The 23,020-nt window shown below is 49.4% G+C and overlaps 1 protein-coding gene across 3 annotated transcripts in view; it reads left to right on the top strand.

Moving 5' to 3' along the window:
- The window catches only part of Mtcl1 (microtubule crosslinking factor 1), a 116,955-nt gene that overhangs the window by 72,344 nt on the left and 21,591 nt on the right, over positions 1–23,020 (top strand). For 2 of the 3 annotated variants that reach the window (XM_038315421.1, XM_038315423.1), the window contains exons 5-9: positions 842–2,146; positions 3,198–3,353; positions 13,582–13,812; positions 15,614–15,811; positions 21,614–21,781. In XM_038315421.1, coding sequence (XP_038171349.1) covers positions 842–2,146; positions 3,198–3,353; positions 13,582–13,812; positions 15,614–15,811; positions 21,614–21,781 — 2,058 coding nt within the window. Of the gene's footprint in view, positions 1–841; positions 2,147–3,197; positions 3,354–10,404; positions 10,528–13,581; positions 13,813–15,613; positions 15,812–21,613; positions 21,782–23,020 lie in introns of all 3 variants that reach the window. The other variant, XM_038315422.1, reaches the window with a different exon arrangement.

Below are 23,020 nucleotides of genomic sequence, written 5' to 3'. Positions count from 1 at the left end.
GTGGAAGCTTCTAGACAGTCAGACACATGAGAGGTTTATAGTGGCCAAAGGGTAGATGTATATAGTCCCGAAGTCCCACTCGCTCTGCCACCAGCTTGGATGAGGGATTTTGGTGATTTTTTTTTCTGGGTCCTGATGGTGGCTCTACAAAGTTACCAGGGCCACCATGTTCCTTACACATGTTGGACTTCATTTAACTTTCTGCTGCTTCACATATAACTTGTGTGGATTTTATGTTCACAATTTCCCCCAAAACTATCAGTTCAGTTTTCTTTTTATTTTTTTTTCTTTTTTCTTTTTTAAAGCCCTTCTTCTCCTTCTTCTTTTTTCTTTTTTAATAGAATTTTTTCAAGATTTATTTATTTATTATGTATACAATGGTCTGCCTACATGTGTCCCTGCAGACAGAAGTTGCACCAGATCTTATTACAGATGGTTGTGAGCCACCATGTGGTTGCTGGGAATTGAACTCAGGACCTCTGGAAGAGCAGTTAATGCTCTTAACCACTGAGCCATCTCTCCAGCATCCAGTTCACTTTCTTGACAAAACAGTGAATCATGGGTTTTCCCAGGGCCCGATCTGCAAAGGTTCTGGGCTCACTGCTGCTTTATCACGGCTCCTGTCTCTCCAGAAGCCAACAGCACCAACAGAAAGAATGACATTTGTGAATGTGTCGCGCGTGCTTGCCTGTGTGCATGCATGCATGCATGCATGCGTGCCTCTGTGTGTGTGTGTGTGTGTGTGTGTGTGTGTGTGTGTTGGGGTTGAGGTGTGAGGGATCTTAAGACACGTGTTCGATACTTTCAGATAACCCTTCCTCGGGCTGTTCTTGCCTGGCAGGATGACAGCGCGGATCTGAAATGCCAGCTTCAGTTTGCCAAAGAGGAAGCCTCCCTGATGCGCAAGAAGATGGCCAAGCTAGGCCGGGAAAAGGACGAGTTGGAGCAGGAACTGCAGAAGTACAAGTCCCTCTACGGTGATGTGGACAGCCCCCTCCCCACAGGGGAGGCGGGTGGGCCCCCCAGCACCCGGGAGGCAGAGCTGAAGCTGCGGCTGAAGCTGGTGGAGGAGGAAGCCAACATCTTGGGTCGGAAGATCGTGGAACTGGAGGTGGAAAACCGTGGCCTCAAGGCAGAGATGGAGGACATGCGGGTTCAGCACGAGCGGGAGGGGACAGGCAGGGACCACGTGCCAAGCATTCCTACCTCACCCTTCGGGGACTCGTTGGAGTCCTCCACGGAGCTCCGCCGGCACCTGCAGTTTGTGGAGGAAGAAGCCGAGCTGCTGAGGAGGTCCATATCCGAGATCGAGGACCACAATCGGCAGCTGACCCGCGAGCTGAGCAAGTTCAAGTTTGAGCCTCACCAAGAGTCGTCAGGGTGGCTGGGGGACGGGGTATCTAAGGGTCCCGGGTCGAGCGGTCCCCTGCAGGAGGAGCTGAAGTCAGCCAGGCTGCAGATCGATGAGCTGAGCGGGAAGGTGTTGAAGCTGCAGTTTGAGAACCGGCTGCTGCTGTCCAACGTCCAGCGGTGCGACCTTGCTGCGCACCTGGGGCTGCATGCACCGAGTCCTCGAGACAGTGACGCCGATAGCGATGCAGGCAAGAAGGAGAGTGACGGGGAGGAGTGCCGCTTGCCGCAGCCAAAGCGAGAAGGCCCTGTTGGTGGCGAGAGTGACTCAGAGGACGTATGCGAGAAGACCTCAGGGTTTGGGAGTGGGAAGCCTTCCGAGGTGAGCGAGCCGTGCCCAGCAGAACTCTTAAGGGTCCGGGAAGACACCGAGTGCCTGGTGACCATAAAGCAGGAAGCCCAGCGGCTTGAGCGGACAGTGGAGCGTCTCATCGCCGACACAGATGGTTTCATCCATGATTCAGGCGTGCGGGGCAGGGGATTGGCCTCGCCTGGGGTCCAGGGTGAAGGTGAGGGCGGCCAGAACGAGCCCCACTTGCTGGAGACCATCAACGTGAAGATGAAGGCTTTCAGGAAGGAGCTGCAAGCCTTCCTGGAGCAGATGACCCGGATGGTGGACAGTCTGTCGCCCTTATCCCACCTCACAGAGTCATCCAGCTTCCTCTCCACTGTGACTTCTGTGTCCCGGGACTCCCCCATCGGGACCCTGGGGAAGGAGTTGGGCCCAGACTTGCAGGTAAGGGGGCTTGCGACTTCGCCTCCCTGCTCGGTCTCGTTCTTCCTCCTTCTCGCTGGCATTGCTGCTCTGGTGCTCGCACTGCTCACGGCTGCTTGGTTTTGATTTCAGACCTGCATTGTACTAAAACCTCGGCGTCAAACAAACCTCTCTTGGTTGGTTTCATTTTTTTTTTCTTTCTTTTAATTTCGTTTTGTAAGTTCTTTTTTGTTTCCTCGTTCCTTCCCGTGTTCACTTTTAATTGCACTGCTCTTCCTGGTTTAGAGGGCCTTCTGTGACCAGGCTAAGCCCAGTGGAGGCGCTAGGGACCGATGCAGCCTTCCGTTGTTCCCTCCTTGGGGTCTCAACCTAACCAGCCACCCTGACGAAGAAGCTATGAGGAGTTTAAGACAAAACACAACTCGGGTCACAGTCAGGACACTTAGACTCAGTAACAAGCGCCCGGCCCCCTCTGGGTTTATTGCCAGAGGGACAAGTGCAGTTCTGAGAAGTCTCAGACATCCCAGCCCCACCTACTCCCTCTGGAAGATAACCCAGGATGGGGGGGGAGAGGAACCGGTTCTGAAAAGGCTGGTTTTGATGGAAAACCCCGCTGCCACTCGCTCCTGCCACCTTCCCTCGCCGCCCAGGGTGAGAGCCAAGGGGAGCAGCCCTGCAAGGACCACTTTCCCAGGCTTCGCCTTGGGTGCATGGCCCAGCCGCCACCCTGGACTGTGGCTGCTCAGCAAGTAAGGAAGGCAGAGCCTCTTCCCTATGTCCTTCATGGGTAGTGTGCTTGTGTCCCCATCGCATGCGTCTCGGAACCTCCCCCTTCACCCCGCTTTCCGTGTTAGCGCATACTTTTGCTCATGCTCCGTTTGTTTCAAGTGTTTTAAGTTGATCGTGTTCATTCATGCTTTACTCTGTCTGGTAGTTTTTTTTTTTTTTCCCCCATCGTCTGCCGACTTTTGTTTTTACCCACCACTCCTTACCGTCCCCTTTGTCTTTCGTTCCTTTTTTAAAAATTCAAAACAAAACAAAATAAATCTCACCCCCTTCGTGCACTTAACAGTCCAAATTGAGAGACCAGCTGGAGTGGCAGCTCAGTCAGGATCCAGGGGACGAAAGAGAGGGCCTGCGCCTCCGAGCCACTCGGGAACTGCACCGGCGTGCTGATGGGGATCCCGGGAGCCTTGGGCTGGGAGGGCAGAGCTGTCTCAGCCTAGAGGTAAGTGAGCTGCTGTGTTCACTGAGTCTCCTTGCCTTCGGTCTCCCTCCCCCTTCTCACTGGGTGTCTCAATGTGAAATTTCCTACCCATGGCAATGCTCTGAGGTAATGTTACAGGAGGATGTGGAACCCAGTAGCACCTTCTTGAATCAGCATGTTTGTATTGAGTAACTAGGGAGTGTATGTAGTTGCGTGTGGCTAACTTGTGTAACACGAGTTCTAATTGGTCTGAATAATAAAAACTCGGAGTCAGCCATAGGGGTGAAAAGCTGAGGGACCAGAGAAGCAGAGTGGCCAGCCACTAGAGTTCTTAACCTCTACCCATGCTCAGAGCATGTGAATCCTCAGACTGCATCTATCTCTGAATCCTTAGACTGCCTGAGCTCCTGGCTCTTCCCGCCTTATATTCCTCTTTCTCTTTAAGATTCGATCTTGTGTAGCCCAAGGTGGCCTTGAACTTGACTGCTGGGCTTAAAGTTGTGTGCCACCATTGCCTGGGCTCTATGGCTAACTTGTGGCTTTGCTCTGCCCTCTGATCTTAAGGCAAGCTTTGTTATTGCATAAACAAAATATCACCACAGACTTGCAACTCTCCTGTCAGCTGGAGTGAAGGCTAACTGCAGCATGACCCCCGCACCCCCCCACACACCAATAGACCCGTGGGTGCCTGGAGGTGTTATAAGACATATACCGCAGTGACAGGTGAACATTTGGTGGCTTCCTGTCCCACAGCAGAGAAAGCAGGGATGGAAACCAGGCAGGTTCTTCCTGGTTCGGAGGAAGCTCCTCAGGCTTCTCTCTTCAGTACTTCATTGCTTGTGTGGTGTGAGCTGCCCTCATGGTGGCTGGAAACATTCTTCCAGCCTGTGGGCAGGATCAGAAATGTCTTCTTTCTACCTGCAGCTTCCTCAGGCTTCTCTGTTGCCATGGTAACCCAGTGTGCAGTGTCAAAGCTACCTGTACAGTTCTCATCCTGTTGAAAAGTGGACTATGTACACTCTTATACAGAAGGGGGCTTCTGAGTCACCAGTAACTCCCAGTACAGAAAGGGCTGGGGAGGGCGTCAGAGTGAGGTTGGAAGTCTAGAGCAACCGGTTCCCCACTGGAAAAGGACCAGAACTTCTGAGGCGTTGAAGATTCTGTATGCCTTCATCTCTGTGAAGCCTTTACCAATCAGCTCTGAGGCCTGGGAGCAGCTCCCACGTGTCAGGGCTGAAGGAAAAGTTCAGTGGTAACAGCTGAAAGCAAGCAAGCTCACTTGTGGAAAAGTTTGGCTGGGTAGGGTGGAAAAGGAGCCCATAGCTGGGCAAAGCGGAACAGTGTAATGAGGTAGGGGCTGCTTATGCCACCACCAGAGGTGGTCACAGCCGGAAAAGACCAAACATCTTTGGTTTGGGGATCTGTTTGCCCCAACACACACACACACACACACACACACACACACACACACACACACACACACACACCCCATGTGAGAGAATGGATCACATCTTTACCCTTGTTGTGTGTATACACTCTATTTCTCTCTCTCACACACACATACACACATACACATATACCCATGCATGCACACACACATACATGTGAAAGAATGCATCACATCATTACCCTTTGGCTGGGCACATGAAGGCATGTGCATCACCTCAAAAGCATAGAAATCAGAGAGTGTTAAGCATCCTGTGCAGTCCCACTGCCCCTTGCTAATAACTTCAGATGCCAGGTCACCTGTGCAGGTAGTACCTAGGTTTAGGCCCTGAGGGAATTAAATGTGGACTCCCTGGGGTGTGACAGGAAAAGGCCTTCCTGTTGGAGAGCTGAGCATATACTGGTGCTAACTTAGCAGAAGCAAGCAGGATCACGATAACACTTGTGGGGAGAGTCCGCGGGGGCAGAGAGTGTGTGTGTGTGGGGGGGGGGGGGTAAAGCAAACACGAGCACTTTTTTTTGTCATGCTGGGGTTGAACCCAGGGCCTTGTGCATGCTAACCAGTTCCTCTACCATTGAGCCATACTCTGGTCCCAGTGTAGACACTGGTTGGGAGTGAGGCCTGGCAGGCAGCTGGGGTGTGTCCTCATGGCAGTTGTCTCTGCCCCCTCTTGCACTGCCCTTTAAATAACCACAGAGTCTGTACTCGAGCCAACTTGTACCCGTGTGTAAAACTTGAGCTCTCTGTTCTTGAGTCTTAAAGGTAAGAGGGGGGTGGGGACGCCGATGGGCAAGAACCCTGGCGTTAAGAGAACATCTTTCAAAATTTAAATGGAAGTGTTTTTTAAAGGCTAGACTTCTCCAGCTCCATTTTTTGAGGCACCTTCTGTGGTTTTTGGACTTCAGAGTTCCGTTGTCTAGGTTGGAGGACAAAGGTCGCTACTCTGGGAGATTGTTTTGTTGTTGTTTGGGTTATTTTTGTTTTTGTTTTTGCCCGGGTTTAAGCTATGGTCACTACTAATGACGCTCGTGGCAGCATTGCTAACAGCAAGGAGGAAAAGGAAAGTCACTCTAAGTAGATAGCGAACAGGTGTAATATAGATAGGACAGGAAAGATGTGCCCGAGCCAGCCAGCGTGCTCTAAGGTAGAAGTCAGAACCCATCTCAACCCATCTCACCTGCTAACTCCCCGATGCAGATGCACAGAAATTAGCAGCCAGGAGAACTTATGGACAACCAGACTTAGAAAGATCAACATTCCTGTTGCCTGTTCCCCCCCAGAATGCACTGACAGGAGGCTCCCTGTGGGCCCTGGGCTCCTCCCGTGTTTCCCATTAAGCGTGCCAAGAGATTCACTCGTTAAGAGCACGCATCGTATAGGACATTTCTTGTGGAATGTGCAGGGCACCTTAAAAATAGTGCTGAGTGAGAAGTGGCCAAGCACGGGCACCGGTCGGGTTTCATACATAAATGAAACCAAGCCTGAGCCAGAGGATTGAGTTTCTGGGTCAGGTCTCGCTCGCTCCTCCTCTTTATCCTTTAATCACTGAAGCACACAGCATCTGTGGTCCTTCATGCCTCAGCTGTGAAATACCAGTCCCGGGAAAACTGCGTGGTGGGGTTTGTGCCAAGTATTTGTGCATGTGTGGACCTCATCTGCCGAGTTTGAAAGGGATGGTGGGAAAAGTGGCCAGGACAAAATGGAATTCACCAGAAGTGAAGTCATGGTCCTAGAGTAGTTGCAGGGTTCTACCGTATTAGCGGTTCCTGGGTGGTGGAGGGCCACAGGGACAAAGCATTCTCTCTTTGCTTATTGTGATAGTGTTGCCATCTTCTTAAGCCTGGGGCTAATTTATAAGCTGCTTTATCTGGACCTGGTCAGAAAGTTAGCAGTGCGGACGAGCGGGAGGGGCCTGGATGGTGGGTGTCGGAACGCTGACGGGAGGGAGGTTTGATGCCAAAGTTAGTGTCTTGGCAGCCTCAGAACAGGTACGCCTAGTGTTTAAATAGACTGACTTAATAGGAAAAAATCAGGGTGACATCATTTGTGGTTATGCTCAAAATAGGTAAATGAGCAAAGGACGGTTTTTAAATTCAAACCTTGGGGACTTGGTGATAAAGTATGTATTTTGCTACAGGAAATTTGTGTTGCGTGCCAGTGTTCCCTCAATGTATGTGATTGTTTGCAGTTGTGTGGCAGTAGTACCACTCTGGAAGGAATTTCCAACACGGTATGTTTGTATTTCGTTCTTTGTAACACTGGAGTGACCACAAGTGTTCTATGTAGTACTTCACAAGCGAAAGGATACTTGAAAGAGCAGGAGTCTAAGTGGGTGTGGTCTACACGGCCGGTCCTGGTCCTCTGTAAGAAATTGTTGCCTCAGGTGAATACCTTCAGATGACCTCAAGGGCTCTTTCTGTGACCTTGCACAAGTGTGGCTCAAACAGAAAGGCGTGCTGCCAATCAGGTGTTGCTGAAGAATGAGGCTTATCTCTTTATAATTATTTTAAATGTTTATTAAGATTAAAACTAAAGTATATAAGACTGAGCATATCTGAACTGAACAACAAAATGTCCCAGCACCTAAAACTTTTGAGTATCCACATAACTCCATAAATAGAAAACTCCATACCATGCAGTATCACACACAGAATTATTAAAAATGTATAAAATTGTGTTAAGACTGTGTATAAGGTGCATATAAAGTGTAAGTGAATTTTGTATTTAGTCTGGGTGCTGTTCCCAAGGTATATTATATGCTTTTCATAACAGTGAACTTGATGAGAATGTCTGATTGTGTCTTAGCAATGCAGTGCTTTCTCTGCTATCTAAGACTCTGAAATTTAGAGTGTTCACATTTCATATCCATAATGGGTAACTAGAAAGTAAAGTTGGCAGGAAGCACCCAGGCCCCCCGAAACAACCCTGTAGAAAATATCTGAGCTGCAGAATCTTCCCTGTTGTGACCCCAGTGCTGTGGGTAGTGCCCAGAATAGTAAATACCTGAATCCACTGCAGAAAATGTGAAGCACACCAGGGCTGGAGAGATGCCTCAGCAGTTCAGAGCACTTGCTCCTCTTCCAGAGAGCCAGAGTTTGGTTCCCAGCACCCACACCGAGCAGCTCTCAGGCAAGTATAATGCCGCTTCCAGAGGCTCTGGCACCCTCTTCTGACGTGCAGCATCTTCATATACAGGTGCACATAAATTCACACAGGCATATATACAAAAATACATTTTATTTTCACACACACACACACACACACACACACATTATATATTTCAATAATGAGTTCTCAGGCATCTTCTAGAGCCGGAACTCACTCCGATTGGGCAGAGAGCAGTATCCGGCCTTTAGATATGTGACTTTGGATAGTAGTTGCCAGGGGTGGTGACCTTTGCCTTCAGTAGTTCCAAGGGAACAGGGGACACAGTGTTGGTCCAAACCATTGGCAGAGAATGACAATGGTGAGCAGGAAAAACAGTTGCCTGCAGGCAGAAGTGAGACAACAGGAACCTGTCCACCAGCACAGGTGTGGGACTGAGAGGAAAAGGAACTATGGCTGACCTTCCCCGGGACCAAGATTTGAATTTAGTCACCAAGGATTATGTCTAAAATGATGTCTTTGGCAAGCACAAGTCAACTTGTGATCACACCCACACTGCCACCCAAGTCATATGCACGATCACTAAATAAATACCCACTGAGGATGAGCTCACAGTGCAGAACTTCAAGCACACAGTTAGAAAAATGTCCACCAGCTAGAGCAGGCAGATAAACCCGCAGCCACGTCCGTGCAGACAATCCGAACTAAACTGCGGGGATTATATGAGAGCAAAAATGACATGAACGTGGGAAGTGTGGGAAGAAGAGAAGGTGGGAGGGAATAGAGGAGAGCAGGTGACAAATATGAGCAAAATGCATCACATACCTGTAGGAAACAGACAAAGGGTTTTATTCATAAAGATACCAAACTTCAAAATGAAATAGAATACGAGGAAGTGAAAGAGTAGGAGTAAGCGAACACCAGGATTCAGCCGATATCTTCAGATAACAAACAGGATTATCAGATGGACAATAAACAGGGTGTTGAGCGCTGCTCCAGGCAGGCATAAGGGAAGAATAAGTTGTTGTTACACAAGTCGGCACATAGTTTAAAAGAAATTAAGCCATTAGCTTTGAAGTTAGTCATCATGATAAATCCAAAGAGAACCCCACAGCAGTGTCCAACAACTCGTAGACCAGAGTAACTTTTCATGATCCCCATTCTTGAGTTTCTTAAAGTTGGAGACAGGGTTTCACTATGGAACCCTGGCTGTGCAAGAACTCACAATGTAAGCCAGAAAGAATGGCTTCAAACTGCCTCTGCCTCCCAAGTGTTGGGATTAAAGGCATGCACTACCATGCCCAGTGAGTTTAAATCTTCTGGAACTCTAAAGTTTACTGCAAAGTTGTCAAACCCCCAGTGTCTAGCTTTCTCTGCCTTGGCATTGCCTTTTGAGGTCTATATTTTCTGTCCTCAGCGTGTGGTCTTCACCCAATGACAAGCCGAGTAACACCAACATCTAGAACAGTTTTCTCAGTGAGAAGTAGAAATTAGTTAAGGGCAGACAAAAGGAGCTAGAGAGATAACTTGTCTTAATTACAACAGTCCACTGTAGGTCCAAGCTTTTAAAACCACCTACCCAGCCAGGTGTAGTGACATACTCCTTTGAGAGGCAGAAGAAGGAGGATCTCTGTGACTTCAAGACTAGCCTGGAATATATACAGAGTTCAAGGACAGCCTGAACTACATAGCAACCCTGTCTTGTTTTCATTTTTTAAATTATCTACCTTTAATTAGCACAAACTAATTGGGTAAACATTTTGCTTAAATTTCAGTGGTACCTGAGGTTTTAATATACCGTTCTTTCAAAAATCCTCACTAGTCCCTTTCATGGCCATTTGATTACAACATGTAAGCTTTATCAATAAGAATAATAGTATAGATCCCTTGACCTCTCCTTAGATTGCAGTGCAGTAAGTATTAATAGATCCATGTGTTTCCTGGACACGGTGTGACAGAGAGACTGAGGAGCAGGCGTCTATCTTAGAAGGAGCCAGCCACAACCACTCTTGAGTGACCAGGGCCATGCTGTGGGATTAAAGGCACCCTTGGAAAAATCCCCAATATGCAAGCCTATGGCCAGATTAGTTGGACCCCTTAGAAAGACCCCATTGGCTCAGGGATGTGAATCCTGGAGGCTGATTGTGTGATGGTGCCCATGTTGGACTGAGATGTCACCGCCAAGTCCTACTTGAATGTTATGAGCCACCTAGAAGCCCCTGTGGGTAGCAGAGAGCCTTCTTGTACACCCTGGCTATTTGCCACAGCTAATTTATGGTTGTCTCATCTTCTATGTAAAAAAAAAAAAAAAAAAGATACAGGGAAGTTCAGATAGCCACTGGGCCCAGAGCAGCAGGGCTCCCCTGTGAGAACCCCTGGGCAGGTTGGTGGTCACTCCACTGCTGCAGCCGCTGTGCTGTGTTCCCTGTGTGTGTCACCTCGTCCAGATGTGTGTCCTGCGTCACCACCTGAGGCAGAGTTCTCTCTTCCACTAAACCCTTCCTTTATCCTGCCAATCAGCTCAGGGGCTCCCCCGTTTTACCCGAGCAGAGTGTGTCGGTAGAAGAGCTACAGGGTCAGCTCGCCCAGGCGGCCAGACTGCATCAAGAGGAGACAGAGACATACACAAACAAGATCCGTAAGGTAAATATTTCATGAGGATCCCGGCACATCTGCTCTGAGTGCCTCAGGAGCAATGCCACGATGCATCCTAAAATAGCGCTGCCTGTCTGCTGCATGCAGGTGCCAAGACCCACAGGCGTATAGACAGGTCGTTCGGTGGAGACGCTCCCTCTTAGATGCACCAGGGCAAACCGTCGACCTAGCTACTCTGCAGCACTCGCTTCAGTGATGTTGACTCCCCTAAGCCACGGAGAAGCCATGCTAGAACATTCCAGAGATGCCTGAAGCCAAAGAGAGTACCAAAGCTCTCACCGGCTGTTTGTTCCTGTATCGTTAACTTGTAGATCATGCACCGTACGGATGAACAATGATAACTAAACCATTCTAACAATATCTCGCAGTAAACATTTAAGATGGATGAGTCAACTCTTTGGGGGAATTTCCTATTTAACATTTTTGGACTGCAGTTAGCCCACAGATGACAAACCACGGAAAGCAAAACCTTGGATAGGGAGAAATATGGTTTCAGGAAAATCTTCAGGTGGGCAGTGATGCCCACCAGTAAACTAACATGAAACAAGGGCTTTAAATGTGACCAGTCCATGTGTCTGTCACCGTCCAATAGAAACACCGACTCACCCTAGTGTTGCCTTCAGAAAACAGCCACTAATTGAGCTATGACCTGATTAGCTTGTAGTTATTTTTAAAATTATGTATTACAGACTAATTATCCCTTTTATCCACTAGGGGCTTCCCAGACCCGGGTGCTCCTGCCCTGGGCCTCCAAGGACACTGCCCTTGCATCTAATTTAGTTGTGAATTGTATCTAGACGCAGAATTGCCATGGTCGTTATTCCCTGTGCTCATTCTTAGAAGAGAGCTGTAGCTTCGAAAGGAAGCAGAGCAGAGCCGTTGGCATCGAGTAATGCACCTTGATGCTCCAAAACACATATGCTGTGCAAAATGAGTCATTCGGTACATCCAAGGTTTGTTTTGGCTGGGAATGTGTGCTGTAGGCATATACCTCCATGGCCACCGGGCCGAAAGGCTCTAAACGGGTCATGGGCTGATTAAGGGAGCGTCTGCTCTACCCTGCAGCTTAGAACGTGCAGAGTTGGATGCAAGACTCTTCGGTGTCTCCTCCTGTGTCTTCCCCAGTTGCACACTCCTTTCGGAACGGTTCCTGTAGAAGCAAAGTTTCGCATATCATTACCAAAGAGAAAGGGTTACATAAGAGAGACATCTACTCCCCACCCCCCATGCACACATATGAACTCACATGCAGCCGTTTTCATGGCCTCAAAAATGCTTTGAGAAGTAAGGTTATCACTGGAGAAGCTGGCGACACAGAAGCGGAGTCGCATTGTGTGCGCAGCATTTGGGCTTATGATAAAGGAGTAGGTTGGAAAGCCTTTAAAGGAGGAGGCGTTCTCTTTTAGGTGTTGGAAAGGGGAAAGGCAGAGGGCAAAAGGCCAGGCTCTGAGCTCTTCAGGCCCCCAGTGAACACACAAAAGAAAGCAGGTGGGAGAGTATAGAGGGAGGTCCTCAGGTCCCCTAGGGTCTGGACAGGTGCTGCCAGGAGTCAGTTGAGCGCCTCAGAGGCCCAGCTCCCTGAACCTCAACCTTTCCGCAGCAGCAGGGGAGTAGTTACTGTTGTCTTCGCAGCCACTGAGGTGGCTGGTCGGGGACAGAGCAGTGAGGAGCTGCAGAGCTGGGTTTGCCAGTGCAGCAGGCTGTCCCCCACTCTGTGCCGTCACGTCCTTCTGGGCATAGCCAGCATAGCCACTCCGAGGACTGTTAAGCGGGTGCTTCCTCTTCCAGCTCGAAATCCAGTGTAGAGCAAATGCGAGGTCCCTGCATAGCCTCGTGGACCTTCTCAAGGGTATCGGACCTTCTCAAGGGTATCGGCCCTCATTTAGCACGTCGGCCATATGGCTGTCTCCACCCGGCACCCGTAGTTGGAATCCTGTGGTTCTTGAGGATTGATGTAGTACCTTATGAGGATCAACACACTTCCTTGGCTTTTGGTCTAAGCATTAAGTCAGAAGGCAGTAGTAGGAGTACCATTCTGACCCTCAGTTTGCTCTGATTCAGAAGCCCTCGGTTTCCTGTATCACTTCCACAACAATAAAGGTTATCCCTGCGTCTTTATCTGCACAGTAAGATTTTATTTGCACCTTTTGCTTAGTACTGACACAGGAATTGCTTCCTGCTTAGAAGAGCTCCGTATGGACATTTAAAAAAAGGAAAAGAAATAAAAAAAACCTTAGCCAGGTGTGGTGGCATGTGTCTGTGGTTCAAGTGTTCCAGCTACGTTTTAGGGTGAAGCGTGAGATTTGCTTTTAACCCAAGAGGGCAGTCTGAGGGCCGTAGTGAGACCCTGTCTTAAAAAAAGAAAAAGCCAAGGAACTTAATGCAGAGATGGAGATGGGTAATTCTTCAGTGAAGTTTTTGCTTCCCTGAGTGGTGAACACTTTTAACGAGCATGCTAAGTCTGGAAACGGGTCGTCACGTTTGCCCAGTGGTGGTACGCAGTTGGGTCCTGCGAGCTCAGGAAGAGTTCTCTCTGAGCCACCTGCTCTAATTCTGCAGCGCATAGTGGCCCTTCTGCTGTCTCAGTGTTCTCTGCCAGGGCTCAAGAGGAGCCAGAAACCTCAGGAAGAGGTGGGTTTCTGCTTCTTCCCTGCCATAGTAATGAGCCCTTGTGTGCCGAGCACAGGCATACAGGGGAGATGGGGTCTCCTTAAATGGCATCTGAGTCCATCGCAAGCCATACATCCAAATAGCAATTTTCCTGGTGGGGGTTGGAGATAATCTAAAAGCGTGGAGAGAGGCTGACCGTGAAGATGGTTGCAGTGCCTTCCTTTGAAATAGCACCTGCTTCCAAATCACAAAATTCATGGTTTTGCACATCTGGGTGCTACTAATCACCCTAACCTCGTTAAGGACTCTGGTGTTTCACGTCCCCCGTGTCCCACTGAGGTTGGACATAGGCTGCTCTTGAGAACCCTGGTCAGGCTGGGATGGCGCGTTGGCTCGGCCTCTCGTCACAGCTGCTTCTCGATTCTGTTCAAGATGGAGGAGGACCACCTCTACGCTCTGCGGTGGAAAGAACTGGAGATGCACAGCCTGGCCTTGCAGAACACCCTTCACAAGCGGACCTGGAGTGACGAGAAGAATCTGCTGCAGCAGGAGCTCCGGTCCTTGAAGCAGAACATTTTCCTTTTCTATGTCAAGCTCAGGTGGCTGCTGAAACATTGGCGCCAAGGGAGGCAGACGGAGGAGGGAGGAGAGGCTTTCGCGGAGGTAGGGCCGCCCGCCCGTGCAGCCCACTTAATTTGCATCTGCTTTATTCTGGACACCCCCACACCACTATCTCACCCACTGTGTGGCCTCTCGTTGTTTTTTTACTTATCTTTTGCTATCAATCCAAGCCATGGAAACCGTGGCCCCTCAAGTCGTGCACGAAAAAACGAGGGAGTGCTGTACTTGGTACTTGGTCTTTAGTTCCCCTCTGGGATGGTTTGGCTCACATCCCCTTTGCTGTGGGTGGATATAAATCTTTAAAGGCTATATAGTCATCACCCCGGGGTCTTCACTGTCTCATTCGAGCTCAGTGGTTTTATAAAAGTGCACAAATGTGTCCCGCCCATCCCTCCTGTTTTGTAAGACCCCCCCCCCTTCTGGGCCTCACATGGGTCCCTTTGTCACCTCCGACATTTGTATATGCTGACCCCATGTGTCTCAATTCCTAGGTTTAGAGAGCAGGGTTTGTTGCTTTCTATTTAGTTTTCTTTGTTTGGTATATGAGTGTCTTGCCTGCCTGTATGTTTTGTGCACCGTGTGTGGCTGGTACCTGGGGCCTGCAGAACTGAGAAGGGAGTGTAAGATCTGCCTGGAGCTGGAGTTATATACGATTGTGAGCTGTCATGTGGGTGCTAGGAACTAAACCCAAATCCCTCTCTGTGCAATAGCAGCCTATGGCCCCTGAGCTTCCTACCCCTTAGGTTTTTGTTTTTGAAACAGGATCTTTCTGTGGAGCCTAGGCTGGCTTTGAACACAGCGGTTCTTGTACCTCAGCCTCCAGACTGCTGAGATTGCAGGTGTGGGCCACTGTCCTTGTCATTGACCCAACTCTTTACAGCACAAGTCAGACTGCCCTGTGACTATGCGTGTCCTGTCCCCAGTCTTGTTCTCTGTCAAAGTACGGTGACACACAGCATGGGCGACCAGTGCAGCCACACTAGCTGCGAACGCAGCTGCTCCTGCATTGTGAGTAGTTGGAGCCCCTGAGCTGCTGAAGCCTTTTGTCTGTTTTTAACTCTAGTGAACACTGTGTGACATTTTAAGTTACTCTGTGAATGGTAATTCTCTCTCCTCAGATTGAAGAACATCTTTAAAAATTAATTCAACCAGGGTCTATGCTGTGGAGCAACATGGTGAAGCAAAACCTAGATGTGGTTCTGAGGTTTCTTGTTGATAATACACTGGGATGCCTCCTCCTCCGTGAGCGGTCATAGCTTACAAAGACGAAAACTGCATTAATCTTTTCTAATAAATTGAGCATCTTTGCTGCATACGTGAAAGAAGTGCAGTGAGCGAGACTAGCATCTTGGGGAGAAGTCTGGGGTCAGATCACCTGCAGGTGAGGGCTTCCCCGAGGAGAAGTCTGGGGGTCAGATCACCTGCAGGTGAGCGCTTCCCCGAGGAGAAGTCTGGGGACCAGATCACCTGCAGGTGAGGGCTTCCCCGAGGAGAAGTCTGGGGGTCAGATCACCTGCAGGTGAGCACTTACCCGAGGAGAAGTCTGGGGACTAGATCACCTGCAGGTGAGCACTTACCCGAGGAGAAGTCTGGGGGTCAGATCACCTGCAGGTGAGGGCTTCCCGGAGGAGAAGTCTGGGGACCAGATCACCTGCAGGTGAGCGCTTACCTGACAGGCCACACAGAGCTGTAATGTGAGAAGGAGGCTTGTGTGAGACCAAGGGTTTGGTCTCACAGAGGTTGGTCGTGGCTACTCCCATAATGGGACTCTGTCTCAGGGGAAAAGTCACTCTGTAGAACAAAAGGTTGTAAGCCAAGTTATGATCTTGTGTTCTGCTTTCAGAGCGAACATCCAGAGAATGTGCCTGGGTTTGCTGAGCTCGGTGTCCAGGGCGTTCACCAGACAGATGGAACAGACCAAGACGATGCTGACCGAGGCTGCGGCCTTCCCGTGGGAGAGCACGCCCCACGCTCTCCAGGACAGATCAGTGAACACGGATCACGGCTGCAGACTGCAGATGGGGGACCACTCAACAGGCAGGTGGGTGCCTAGCTCTGAGCTCAGCCTTCTGTACACAGAAGGAAACTAGTTGGGCCATGTCTCTTGTCCTCTTATTCCAAGTGTTGAAGTTCCTGGGTACAGAAAAGACCTCCACTGTCTTAACCGCCTGTCTGTGTCGGGGGGTAAGGTTGGGATGGCTAGAATGTTTCTAGCTGTCTGTCCATCTTTCCACTCCATTGTCAGTTCATCTATTCGTTTAGTTAACCCCTGACTCAGGACCAGTGTAAGGTCAAACCCATTGAGTGTGTGCCCCCTTGGATCCAGAAAATTGGTCTCAGAGGGAAGATACTCATTAGACAGACTTCTAAGAAGAGACAATACTCATTTTTATCATAGCCAGGGAACAACCTTACAGGACTTGGTTGGTTGGTGTTTAACCAGGTTGTCATTGCCAACAGGACTGTGTTGGCAGCATAGTTGATAAGGAAAAATAAAGAAGTATTTGTTCAAATTCCCATCATGTACAAAGTATTTCACATTTTTCTTTGACCACTTACAACACGCATCCAAATGGAAATACATGGTAATACTTTGGAAAAATAGCATTTGTGGAAAGAGGAGAGGGGTTTGAACATCGCTAAAAATGTTTGGTGTCGGTGATACTACAGACAAACCCTGAAAACCAGTCCCCCCTCTAAACCCCACTATTGGTGACATAAACCTTATTATTTTTATTTATTGATTTATTTTGTATTCCTATAACAAAGTGGCTATTGTATTTGATTTGGAGACTTGAGATCCTGAGGTAGCTCTCCAAGTACTCTCTGCACCTACAGAAAGCCCTGGGTCCCCAGGCTGGCTGCTTGCTTGCTGGTGTAAGGGTGCAGGTTTGGCACCGGGCACAGCTCAGCCTTCCAGCCACTGCCATTCCGGATTCCTCTTGCAGTGTGTCTAGCAGCTGCTGCTTCTCGCCTGTCCCCTCTGCCCAAAGTGGTGTGGGTCAAGTGGGAGATGGGCTGTCACTAGGCCTCACTGCGGATTCCAATGAGAAAGCGATGCCTTTGTGGAGCCGTTAAGGGGAGACGACTTTCTCTTCAGACACAAATCTGAACAGTTGTCTGTACCCCACCCACCTTTGTTTTCCCTGAACAATGTGACTCAGGCTGGAGATAATAACTTTCAAAGGAGCCTCTCCTCGGAGTCATCAGGAAGTGCGTCAGCGTGCCAGAATCCCTGGGGAGAGTTGAGGTCATGGAATAAGTTTTCCAGCAGTGATCTAGTTAGAAAACTAGAACATTACAGACTGCGAATAAAGATTTAAAATGTAGGCATTTTATTGTGTTGAAGCGAGGTATCGTCGGTTAGTCCTCTGTAGTGCCCGTGATTGGCTCCCGTCAGTAGACAGACCTGCCACAACTAAGATCCAGTGATGGGCATTTCCCAGGAGTGCATCCCAACACTTTGGGAAAGAGAAAAGATGCAACATGTCTGGTTTTCTAAACACTCATGGAAAATGTTACCCCAGGGAGAAAAATACTGTAAAGGCCCTCAGCCGGAGCCACCCACCAGAGCTTGGATGTTTGTCTCCCCTTGCCTTCTGTGGTGACTCTTAAGAGTGGGACAGACAGACGTGTGAGATTTCGCTGCGTAAGGCGTTCTGGAGGATGGGCTGATGGGAAGCGCGCATGTCAGAACCAGCTCTGCAGCTCACTGAATCTCCAGCCCGCCGCAGTCATAAAAGCAAACGTGTGCACAGTGGCATTTGGAAGAGGGCAGGAGATTAATGAGCCTTACTGTAAGCGACAGCTGGCTTACGGAGGGCGAACATTCTCCGCTAGAAGATTCGCCTCTCTGGGAGTGGTGTGGTTGTTGGCCAGGCAGCCTGGATGCAGGAGCCATTCCACGTGTCTTAAAGAGCTTCTGATCAGAACCGTGGCCCCCACAAAGCCCTGAGAACCTCAGGGAGTGATAAGTCGCATGGGAAACAAGGCCAATCGGCTTTCCCAAGGATGAATGAGCAAATGTAGCAAAACTTCTGGGGGGGGGGGCGCAAGTCAGGGATTTGTATCTTACTGCACATTCTCACAGTGCAGTGCTGTAGATGGCTACATTTATCATAGCCAGAGAAGTTAAAAAATATCAACTGTACCGACCCACATGGAGTCAGATCAGAAGCAAAATCCGTCAGGTTGGCAAACTTTGGTAGCGCCCACATTCCCGCCTCCCGTTCTATTGTTACACAGTCCCAATGGCATTGACCTTAAGCACGCTTCCATTCTCTCCTTGCTGCTGGGTCAAGCCGAGGCTGAGCAGGGGAGAACTGGCTGTATGGTTCACATCGGCTGGGTATGCATTTCCTACTCTTCTTAGTCATCCCTGAGACCAAGGCCTGAAACAGAGGTGATTCGTGTTGCCAGTCCTGGGACCCTGGGGCTAGAGAGAAAACAGCTTGCTTTCCTGGCATTAGAGTAATTATTTAAGTAAAGTTACTCTGACATTCAGCGGTATGACAGTTTATACTGTGAATGTGGAGCTCCTAACATAAGATTCACAGCAATAGTTTAAGAAGTGTGGTTTAACATTAATCTCTAAGGCCTCATTTATCCGGCTCCCAGAGTCCTTGGTCCCCAGTCCAGCCACAGTGTTAAAGGGCCTTCTTCCCTCTACTGACAGGCTTTAACTAATCCTAGCACTCGAAGCCTTGTGGTCTAGCTGTCCATGCTGCCTCTCTATCCCCCCCCCCAAGATAAAGAAACTTCTAGAAAGAGCACTTCTAATAGATGAGATTAGCATGTCAGAACTGACACCATGGACCGCCACTGCGGTGTCCCTTCCACAAGGGAGGTGCGGGGTTCCTAGTGCTCTTCAACAGTGCTTCAGTGGTCCCCCGTGTTTGAGTGCCCGCCCTGGTTTCTCAGCTTGTGAGCTGGTAATTCTCTGTCTAATCTGCTTAACAGGTGCCTCTTGAAGAGGTCCTCACCCACCTGATTGCATTCTTGGGGGACTGGTAGACACAGAACCCTCCTGGCCATGAGCCCCTAGGACATCTGACTGAAAGTGAGCATTGTTCCTGAAAACTCCAGCCTTAGAATACACTTTCAAGGCCTGTCTTTGGGGGCCCATTCTTTTATCTGCAGAAAGATAATGGGTTCAGAAAAGCATGTTGAATTTCTTCTCAGTGTGACAATGAAGGCCGGAGTGACAAATGGTTTCATTAGTAAAATGGCTGATACGCAGATCTGTCATTTTAAGGTCTTGTTTGTGTTTCCTACCAATGGGGGGAGGTACAGGGGAGGCAGGACTGCCTGGAATTGATTTGTTTGCTCTTTTGACACCACAAAAGCTCCCCTGTCGTCTTTGTCAAATGGAAACTGGCATGCATAGGTCAGGTAATCAGGGCAGCTCCCTCAGCATTGCAGAACCCCCCTGTGTTTTGAATAGCTGAAATAAATAGGAATAGCTGAAAAAAATAAAAGGCCATCACCTCGGTTTTGTGACTGGCTTTTTGTGTTTCGCCCCACAGTGGCAGGTCAGTATATTCCATTCACGTTTAGATTAAGCCCATTTCCAGAGGTAATGGATGACTCCAAGGCGAGCCAGGCTAAGTTCATGGTGGCTTCCTGTTCCCATACGTACAATTTCATGTGATGCGTACATCTCCGAAATCTCAGAGCCCAGAAAAGGGGCTGGCATTGCATCGCACGTATCTTCGTCTGTGAGCTTATCCATACCCCTGCTTCACTTGCTCTGGAAGTGCCACAGGCTCACAAGGCAATCTGGGGCACCGAAGGGCAGCCTTGAACCTGTCATAAAGTGTGACCCCTGAGCACAGACCTTCATTTTGGATTTTTGAAGTGTCCCACCCAAGAGAGATGAGCTGTGACGGACTGGAATGCCATTAATGAAAGGAACAGGAAATAGTAAAGCCATTGCTATCAACCATCCCGTTTGAGGAGATTTGGGAAATCGCGTGTTTTTGTTTTGTTTTATTTAGGTTAAAACTTAACCTGTGCTGAAATTTATTTTTTTAAAGATTTATTTATTATGTATACAACATTCCTTCCCTGTATGCTTGCATGCCAGAAGAGGGCACCAGATCTCATTATAGATGGTTGTGAGCCACCATGTGGTTGCTGGGAATTGAACTCAGGACCTCTGGAAGAGCAGTCAGTGCTCTTAACCTCTGAGCCATCTCTCCAGCCCTGTGCTGAAATTTATAAGCCAAAAAGTTACTTAGCTAGGCTCCAGCATGAGAGGTTTAAAAAAAAAAAAAAAAAAAAAAAACTCTTGTGTCCCAATGACTTTTCAAATCAAGAAATCTTTATGGATCAGAGTCATGCCTATATAGCCCTGGGTGGCCTTGAACTCACAGAGACCCTCCTAGGATTTGATCCATTGCCCTCTTACCTTGCTTTGAATCACCTTTTTACTCAGAAATCTATCCCAGCAAAAGGCATCAGAAAAGACATAAGAATGGTGACTGTTTCGGTGGCTCAAATGTTTCCAGAAACGTTGACATGGAAGTTTTGTGTTCATGGCAGAAGCTGTCTTGGCTTCCTGCCACCCACACAGGGCTCTTGGGTGATTATGATAACAAGGTTTGCTTGCTCTCATGGCCACCTTCCCCCCCTGGAGTCATTTTGGAGCTCATTGTCTGGTAACAAGTAGTGTCCTGGGATCATAGGGTATTATGTTGGTGGCTTGAACCCAAATGTGCATAGAAATATTTAGGCTTAATTTCTATCCGATCCAATGTCTGCTCATGCCAAAAAGTGCCCACTTTGCTTTCCAGAGAAAGCAAATTTTCAATCTGCAAAGAGGCTGCGAAGCCTCGGATTTTAAGGCCCTTAGTGGTCACGTGACACGGGGGCTGAACCATTACATGGTTCTAATGTCATTAGTTAGTCATGTGGTACAGGGGCTGAGCCATCACAGACCAAGCTGTTACATGATGTGGGGTTCACGGAGAAGTGTTGCCGCCATGTATTACACACTTCGCTGCAGTTTCTCCCGTGTGGAATGACTGACTGCCCCAAAGACGAGATCAAAACCATTATGGTTATTTTCCACTTATATTTCATCTACAGTCATGCTGGGGTTACAGGTGCTGTGTGTGAGCCTTTGTGATACAATGCCCATGCCAGCACACAGTAGAACATAAATCAGAGTTTTGAAGTGTGCCTTCAAAGACTGGGCAGGGTCTGGAGCCTGCTCGCTTTCATGTGGAGTACAAACAGTAACAAGGGCAGAGTTGCGTCGTGGAATCCGCAAACGCCTGTGAATAAGTTGAGCATTTCCCCTCCGGCTTTAATTAGGAACTCTCAGAAGCTCCCTCCCACTCTGCCTTGCTTGCCGTTGTCCTAGTCTCTGAGTAATCAGAAGTCAAAGAGTGACCGTCCTGTGTCTCCCAGAGCTCCTAGGCCCTTATTGATTACTTCTAGTTCAGTAGCTTGCACTGGAGCGATGGGTACCACCTCAGCCAGCCCAACTCAGAGCGCAGGGTATCAGAAGTCCCGCAGCGTCGCCCGACAGACTGGCTTCAAGGGCTCCCAGTGGCCTTTGGCAACTTCTTGATTCTAAACTAACCCTCAGGTTTGAGGGCACCCCCGTGCCTTAGGCGCCCACAGCACCAGTCCATGGTTCAGCCTCTGAACACACCTGCTCAGGGCCTTGGCCTCAGGAGGCCTCTGGCCAGAGAGGGGACCATCTTGCCGTTGTTCGGTGATTGTAAGCCCCACCCACAGGTGCCTTCTGCAGGTAATCTGGAAGGCGGCGCTGCAGCCCCCACTGACTGAGGCACTCTTAACTGAGGCTCTCTTGGCTCTGGCTCTGTTCCCACAGGTGGCGGAAAATCAGCAGCTGTTCAGGGCCCTCAAGGCCCTGCTGGAGGACTTCCGCTCGGAGCTGCGGGAAGATGAGCACGCGCGGCTCCGTCTGCAGCAGCAGTACGCCAGCGACAAGGCTGCCTGGGATGTGGAGTGGGCCGTACTCAAGTGCCGCCTGGAGCAGGTACCGCCCCTCGGGCCGCCTCCCTCCTGAACACGTCCGCCTCTTCCCTATGCAGCAACCCTTGTGGACCAGGTCGGGGCAGGGAGAGGGGCTGGTCTTGAGGCTGTCCGCCAAGGGCCTCACCTCCCAAGTCCCATTGTTCATGGTAGTCTCCCTCCCGAGGGTGAATGCACCTTCACCAGTAGCATTTCCTTGTGCTGTTGAGCCCTGTTGAAGGACTGGTGGCATGAAGCTGTCGCCATGTGAAGCTGTCCATTTTGGACCACAAGAAACCAGAGTAGAGGTGTTTTGTTTTGTTTTGGTTTTGTGCCGCGCAACACGCCTCCATGTCTGCGTTTGGTGCGCTGGCACCCAGTTCGCGAGATTCATGCAAGGGGCAGGAGGTTAAAATACACAAACACAGACAGACAGCGAGACAGAGACACGAGTCATCCTTGAATTCCCCAAGAATGCCCCCTTTATTGTGTTCAGGGGCAGAATATATAGAGATAGCCACGCCCCAGCCAAACCCACCAGAAACCACTCTCCTGCCATCAGGAACTCCTGAAGGTCTCGTGCTCAGAGCAGCTGTAGGCACTCAGATCAGGGGATTACAAGAAATTCAGGATCTGGGGTCTCACTGCTCCCAACATCTCCCCCCTAAATTTTTTATAAAACAGTGTCTGATCTTAAGTATTCAGGGGAATGAGGGGTCAGTATCTCCAGGTAACATGTACTTCTGGCACTGCTGTGGCATCCACCAGGCTAGGCACCAACTAGGCTGAGGCAATGTGCCTCCCACCACAGCCACCTATTAAAGCTCTGCTCCAGCTGCCTTCTAGCCCCAGCTGCATTCGTTCTGGGTCCAAACTGGTGCATGAAGTGGAGCAGAACTCAGGGAAGCAGGCTTGCTGCTCTGCAACCACTGAAGGGGCCCCACTTAGGGAATTTGGGCGTTGTCAATCTGTCTGGCTACTTCCTGCTGAGAGGGGACGCTGCATTCTTAGGGGTATTTACTGCAATTCACTGCCATTTTCCAGTCGTGCTCGGACAGGAACAAGGCCTCTGTGTGGCATGTATCTTCTAGCCTTTGTTGTGAGGCAAACTATAAAGTAAAATTTTATATGGGTTGACTCAGTCATGAAAGGAAAACATCCCCTAAGAAGGAGATACCTTGTAGATAGCCTCAGTCGTGATAAAAGATGAGGAGAGCCTGTCACCCCGAAGAAAATAGCTCTCCTAGGGCTCCCCAAGTTCACC

Source organism: Arvicola amphibius, chromosome 18 (assembly GCF_903992535.2).
Source record: "Arvicola amphibius chromosome 18, mArvAmp1.2, whole genome shotgun sequence".
Lineage (NCBI taxonomy): Eukaryota > Metazoa > Chordata > Mammalia > Rodentia > Cricetidae > Arvicola > Arvicola amphibius.
The sequence above is the reverse complement of the archived record's forward strand: the minus strand, read 5'-3'. Positions and strand labels throughout refer to the sequence as shown.